Source organism: Notolabrus celidotus, chromosome 7 (genome assembly GCF_009762535.1).
Source record: "Notolabrus celidotus isolate fNotCel1 chromosome 7, fNotCel1.pri, whole genome shotgun sequence".
NCBI classification, from domain to species: Eukaryota; Metazoa; Chordata; class Actinopteri; order Labriformes; family Labridae; genus Notolabrus; species Notolabrus celidotus.
In genome coordinates, this window is record NC_048278.1 from 5643323 (window position 1) to 5650387 (window position 7065).

The 7065-nt window shown below is 41.5% G+C and overlaps 1 protein-coding gene across 1 annotated transcript; it reads right to left on the reverse strand.

The window, feature by feature from the left end:
* Positions 1–293: 293 nt before the first annotated feature.
* Positions 294–4543, reverse strand: golga7ba (golgin A7 family, member Ba). Its single transcript, XM_034687057.1, has 5 exons — positions 4405–4543; positions 3139–3264; positions 1937–2089; positions 1685–1786; positions 294–1576 (listed from the first exon to the last, which is right to left on the reverse strand). Exons 1-5 carry the CDS (start codon positions 4414–4416, stop codon positions 1493–1495), a joined length of 477 nt encoding a protein of 158 aa, XP_034542948.1. The 5' UTR covers positions 4417–4543; the 3' UTR covers positions 294–1492.
* Between the last annotated feature and the right edge of the window lie 2522 nt (positions 4544–7065).

A 7065-nucleotide genomic window follows, 5' to 3' on the forward strand; every position in this document is an offset into this window, starting at 1 on the left:
TTCTAAATGACTCACTGTGCACACCAGACTGTAAAAAGCATAAATGTACTCTCATTGGCATCACCTCTTTTATCTTTATATAAACGCTAACCCACTAATATAGCCAGTAAGGAACAAGCAACAAGTTACAGTGAATGGTTGCTTCCATTCAGGAGTTCCAGTTTTGGAGCCTCACTACATTTCATGCTGGATTACTGACACAGTTTGCTGGTAAACCTTAATAAAGCTAGTCCAATATTTAATGGCATTATAAACACAAGCTACCTTCTGTGACGAGTCAACATACAAGTCAATCAAGTAGTCGGTTTATTAAGAAAAGGTTTGATCTCTACAGCTTTGATGGAAGAGTTTTTATTTAGACACCAGTCGTTTACCTCATAGCCACATGTATCAAACAATAAGCAGTACGAAAGTTTATTCCTGCACAAAATGTCACCAAAATAAGAGACATTCACATTTCGGAGCCAGTTTTTGGCAGTTGTTGATCTTTGGAAGTTTGTTGGGAACACAAGGATGGGTTATCTTTAAGGTAAGATGCAGGAAGACTTTTTGACCCATCCTTCGTCTGCTGCTCTTAAAGCACAGTATAGCTTTGCATAATCACAATTTAGGAAGAGTTGGCTTCGTATATCAAAACCAGGAGGATTAGATTAGTGCACGTGTCATGTGCTTGAATGTCTAAAAGAATTAAATATAGGCTTTAAGTGTCAAAATGGAAGATCTGCTACAGAATACACTGACAGGTTGGAAAACATTCATCTGCTACCAGATGGGATGATACATCAGCAGAGGGAGGAGGAGATGGACATTTATACAGATGGTGAAGGTTCAGGGGGGTGAAATTTTCTAGTGCGCTACTTTAATACTTATTCAGTCTACTTACACCTGCTAAAAGCTAGACACTTGGAAGAAGATACAGATTAAAAAAGTGAAGCCGGTGCTTGGTGTGCAGAGCGGGTGATGATGAGTTCCAGCTTCCTGATTGGTCGGGTTCGGTTGGCGCCAGGCTGAGTACTGCACAATGGCTGAGGTATGAGGTTTCGGTGAGGTGTGTGGTCCATTCTCCTGCCTCAACACTTCCTTCCTCTCTCACATCCTTGCATCCTTTTCTCACAACACACAGCTGTGGTAACTTGGTAGAGGGGGTGAAGATACAATCACAAAAAGTGTCACTAAAAAAAAAAAGATGTTCTCTTTTCACGGAGACATCCTAGATTAACAAAACCGTGTTTGGGTATTCACATTGCTTTGCAGGAGACTACTAAGGTGCGTAGTTTCAGCGGTCACTGTGGAAAAAGCTTGAACAATTTTAGCAAGAGTTGGCACATAAGGAGCATTGTGCCGAGTTTTGTTGAGAGTTAGTGAGTCCTTTATGTGAGGGTAGCTTTTGGATGTGTGGGCCAAGTGTTGGAACAAGAGTTGAATTATTGTCCTCAGTTCTCCTCCAGGGTTGTGAGTGATCAGGCGGACATGGTTGTTGGGACGGACCCGGTCATCGAGCAGTGCTGCCAGAAACAGAGCTGCTTCCTGAGCTGGAGCCACTGGAGCCCCGGTCTTCATAGATGGAGATCTCTATCTGATGGGGGCGGAGTTAGGGACCAAGAACCTGCTGCAGAGTGTGATTATTCAAACTGAAAATATGAATACCAATGATTTGGTGTACAAAAAGCAGTAAGAAGGATACAACACGCATTCCCCTCTCTATTGGATCTGTGATGAGCAGCCCTCTGGGAGCATAGATCTTCTCATTCTGCTCCTGGATGTACTTCCCTATCTTCTTCAGCACCTAAAAAACACACACACACACACACACACACACACACACACACACACACACACACACACACACACACACACACACACACACAGGAGATGAAGGAGAGGTGATGTGGAAACCCAGACATGTTGATTATTTTCACCAGATGAGCAGACTAACCTTTTCATAGCGTGTCTCCATGCAGAGGAAGATGAGATATGCTGAGGCACAGGCCAGACATCCCTCCAGGTAGGACTGACCTCCGATCTTCTCTGCCTCTGTGTAGTAGTTATTTAGTGTTTTCACGGTGTCCTCAAACAATGTCCGCTCAATCTGGAGACAAAAAAGTCAGGAGAAGCAAATTTAAGAGTGGCTGGGATATTTTCTTTTGTATCTATTTGATATTTACACTACAAATACAGACGGAAGATGGAAACAGAGGGGGCATGCTTTAAGGTCAGTTGGTGAGAATCCTACAGGGAGTATTCCTGCAATATTGTTGGATGTGTTTATCACATTTATATCATTTCAACACAGAGATCTTAAAGCTCATGTGAAGAAATTTTCTTTTTGACTGTTAAAAGACAGCAGGATGAGATTTTTTCATCACAAAACAGGATAAAATCTGCAAACACAGATCTATAGCTTCGTCCACAGGGGGCGCCAAAATCAACAAACTAAAAGTTCCTTCCAGGGGCTTTAAGCAAAACTCTCTTAATGTCATGTTGGGATGTGAAAACCAAGCGGCAACCTCTGGTCTAAAAACATGAGTCCAATGCGGAAGTGTTAAAAACTGCAGTTCATCGAGGATCCGCTTGAGGCTGGCTCCGGAAGTACCGGAAACCAAATACACACAAATCCAAAGAAGATGATCATAAACAGATGGGTGACATCACGGATACTACGTCCATATCTTATACAGTCTATGGTCTTAACAAAGGCAGGATATGTTGGAGGAGACCAAATGTAAGGCCCCTGAATCAGTACCTGAAATGTTGTCTCCATGTAGGAAATATGATGCTACGCAGCCGACCAATCACTTGCGGGTTTGTGGTCTGCATTGTTTCAATAAGTTCTTATATTTCTGAGGAAGTGCACATCAGGCTACGTACGTAGGCTTCTGCGTATCTACGGGGTTACGCAAACCTACAGCATAGAATGGATGCTGAAGAATATCAGGCTTTACTCCTGATCAGGTATTTATTTCCCTTCACAATAAAAGCTCTAAAAGTGATTTTGTTGATAACTTAAAGTTCAACTGGTTTATTATGTGTATAGTTTTTTTTGTATTGTTCTGTTCAAAACAAACACACACCACATAAAATGCTGTTTTACAAAGTACTAAGGGCTACAAATCCACATTTCCATGCACGTGTCCTTACCCTACTCTCCAGCTCAGAGGGGAACTTGGTCTGAAACCTGCAGGTGGTCCCTTCACTGTAGTCTCTCTGGACGAAGACTTTATTTGCCAGAGACGCACTGTGTCTCAACTCCTGCAGATTGTGGAACTGAGGAAGATGAAACACACACACACACACAGGGACAGATGTTAATTTGATAAAGTGTGTATTCAATGAATCCTCAGAGTGAGCTCCAGCTCTCAGTGCACCTGTTCACTTCTAATGTGTACAAACAAAGGCTGATTTGGAGGTATTGGATGATGGAGGAGAAGCAAACAAGGTGTCATCAATCACTGTGTGGCCCGGTGTCTGCTGCTGTTTTCTGTTGGAGCACGGCCCGGTATTGGACATACTATCTTTCAAACACGAACACACACACGCACACACACACACACGCTTCCATTCTCTGGTCCTGCTGGGAAGTAAAGCTTGCAGGAGACGGACAACATTTCAGTACAACAGATCGATCAGGCTGAACAAGATGAGGCTGATGGATAAAAAGCCACACAAGCACTTGTGATCTCGTATAAATACTGGACATGCTGATTGCATCACAGTGCATGTTGGGTAATCATCAATTTACTAAATTACGTTGTGTTTTTATTGTAAGTGAGAGCACAGATGGAGGAGAGAGAAGCATGCAGGGAGGAAGGTCAGGGCTGCTGTCCATGGTGCTGAATCCTCTCCGTGAGTGTTCGTGTGTGTGTGTGTGTGTGTGTGTGTGTGTGTGTGTGTGTGCGTGTGTGTGTCTGTGTGTGTGTGTGTGTGTGTGTGTGTGTGTGTGTGTGTGTGTGTGTGTGTGTGTGTGTGTGTGTGTGTGTGTGTGTGTGCACAGTGTGTTTGCGTTGTGTGTGGTCAGTGTCCATACACTGGCCCATCACCGGATTAACAGGGCGTCTCAACAGACAACAACAGCTCTGCTTTCACCAAAACAGCTTAACATGGAGCGCTGTTTCGCTCTTTCCCACATTTCTGCTCCATGAAGCTCAGCTGACTTACAGATGTGCTGCCTTCAAAATGTCAGAGCACGCGTACAGGAACAAAAAGGAGCAGCCCCGGACAGACTGGCATGTTAATGTAGGACAGTAGTGATTTAGATTGAGTTGAAATCGTGTGCAGCCTCATTGCACTCTCTGACCGTGTTCCCTGCCCCCGCGCTCGTTTTATTCTAATGGTATTTATTATCATTTTGTCTTATAATAAAACCTCCAGCTGAAAAAAATGGACAGATAACATGAGAGGGCTTACCTCTGTCGCCATGTTGCCATCCGTAGCTGCAGGGACGAGTCCCTGGCTGCATGCGCTGAAATCGCTTTAGTGGGACACAGGGAGGATTGGAGGAGAGGAGGAGTGGAGGATTGGAGGAGAGGAGGGGGGAAGGGCAGGAGAGAAGGGGGCGGGGTAAGAGAGACAGAGGGGAGGGGCTTACGCCAGTACAGTGACCACTGTCTCCTGTTCTTATAGTCCACCTTCATTAAGAATCAAGAATAAAAAAAAGCTTAATTGCCAATTGAGCTCTCTCCAACACACAAGGAATTTGACGTGGTGATTGGAACACCGATACTTAACAAGACAGAAGGGACAATAAATATAGAAACCTGAATATAAAAATTCTAGGTAAAAATACTTTCTGTACAAAGAAGTATAAAATGACTATAAGACATAAATAAAATGGTAACACTTTACAATAATGGAACAGTTTTCTTAGTGAAATAATGCTTAATTCATGTTGAAGTAATGCATGACTCATGATGAATTTCTGTATAAATAAATAATTAATACCTGTTGTTCACCATGAACTAATGATCCTGTCACTATGTCATCATGTAATGACAACGTGTTTAATACATCATTAGTTAAGGTATGGTAATTAACAGTTACTTCATACATCAGTTCAGATTTGACCAAATTTGCTGGGCATAGGAGTTTTTTTTAGGATAATTGTATATGAACATCCTCTCAGGGTGAATTTTAAAATGTCATATCTCTGAGAACAAACTGAATGGTGTAATATACATATAGATATACATACATATATATATATGGTATATGTATAAATACAGTATTTACACACATGCGTGTTTATATAACAACATGTCATTACATGAAGTCAGACCGGATCTTTAGTTCATGGTGAACAATAGGAATTCATTATTAATTCATACAGAAATTCATCATGAATTAAGCATTATTTCACTGAGAAAACTGTTCCATTATTGTAAAGTGTTACCAATAAATTAGCCTCAATGCAGATTTTAGCAGATGAATATAATAATGAATTATGTTATGGATTTAATTACAATGTTGCACGTGGTTATTGAGGTATTGAACAAGAAATCAAAGTACTGCCCATGTATGTAATCTGTCACACAAGTCTTTAGTGGTTTACAGTGTGATTGTTCATGAGGGATACGGCCTGAGGAAGAAGCTGCTCCGGTGCCGGGGTGTTTTGATGCTCAGAGCTCTGAAGCGCCGACCGGAGTGCAGCAGTTCAAAGAGGTGGTGACCTGGATGAGAGGGTTCTGTGAAGATTTTCCCTGCCCTTTTCCTCATTCTGGAGGAGTACAGGTCCTAGAGGGAGGGCAGGGGGGCACCAATGATCCTCTCTGCAGTCTTGACTGTCCGTTGTGGTCTCCTCATGTCTGATTTTGTAGCAGAACCGAACCAGACAGTGAGGGATGAGCACAGGACAGACTCATTGACTGCACAGTAGAACTGTATCAGCAGCTCCTGTGGCAGGTTGAACTTCTTCAGCTGGCGGAGGAAGTACAGTCTCTGCTGGGCCTTTTTCACCACAGAGTCTATATGGGTCTCCTCTTCAGGTCCTGGAAGATGATAGTGCCCAGGAACCTGAGGGACTCCACAGTGGACATAACTTTGTATCTTGAAAATAGCAGCTGATGTTACTAAGTCCCAAAAGTTAGGCATTAAACAGCAGGGTCAAAATGTAGGAACGTTTTTATCTCAAATGGTCGGAGCAGAAATAAAGGCTTTAACCCTTTTAGTTAGGTTATCTATTACAACAAAGTCTGAAAGAAAACATCTGCCCATTTAAATATTTAATGAATATCTAATCATGTAGAAACTGTGACATTTAATTTATGTCCAAAGGGTTAATGATGGCAGATGTTTGGAATTGATGAATGATGATGAATTAGAGCTTTCTTATCTTTTAAATACCTTGCTATTTCAGAATAGCACCCAAATGAAGGTCAGGAGAGAGCGTAATTTAACTGTTGGCTCATGAACGGCCAAGTCCAATGATTATTCTTTATTCGTTTCAATTAATAAACTCTAAATGGATTAAAATAAATTTTAAGTTTGTTTTCACAGTCGACAGATCTGAACAGCCTCCCTTATATTAAGAAACCTAAAAACTAGAGTTGGTAATAATGAGTAGTTCTTAGTTTTGTCCCCAGTTCAGACAAGCTACGTTTAAGTTGCACAGTTTTGGATTGGTGGTAATCTCGTTGCTCAGATGTAAGCAGCAGGGGTACTGATGATGTAACGTGAAGCCTGAATGGAAGTAAATCTCTGTAAAAAATCTTAACAAATTATAAATTCACTGGTATTCATTCAGATTCAGATTCAGATTCAGATTCAGATAAGTTTATTAATCCCAGAGAGCAATTTGGTTTGCAGTGTACCAGCTTGTCGATAAACAGCACGAACACTAACAGACAAACAACACTCAACAGTTAACACGTCAGTGACAACAACAGTGCAAGATGGGGTTGTCATAAAGTGTAAAAGAATAAATAAAATAGACTAATATAACTTTTTTTAAAACCCAGTTGAGAGGAATAAATACTAAGAACCATCTTATAAATTCACAACTTCACATGGACTACATGGACAATCTGTTACAAGCTGTTAAAAACTGTTATCAGCATTTAGAAGTCTGATGGC

Excerpts from the sequence above, each read along its gene's own strand:
- golga7ba (XM_034687057.1), bottom strand. Across the intron at positions 2,090-3,138 it reads CCTCTGAGCTGGAGAGTAGG|ATTGAGCGGACATTGTTTGA; the intron begins GTAAGGACACGT and ends TTTTGTCTCCAG. Across the intron at positions 1,787-1,936 it reads TGGAGACACGCTATGAAAAG|GTGCTGAAGAAGATAGGGAA; the intron begins GTTAGTCTGCTC and ends TGTGTTTTTTAG.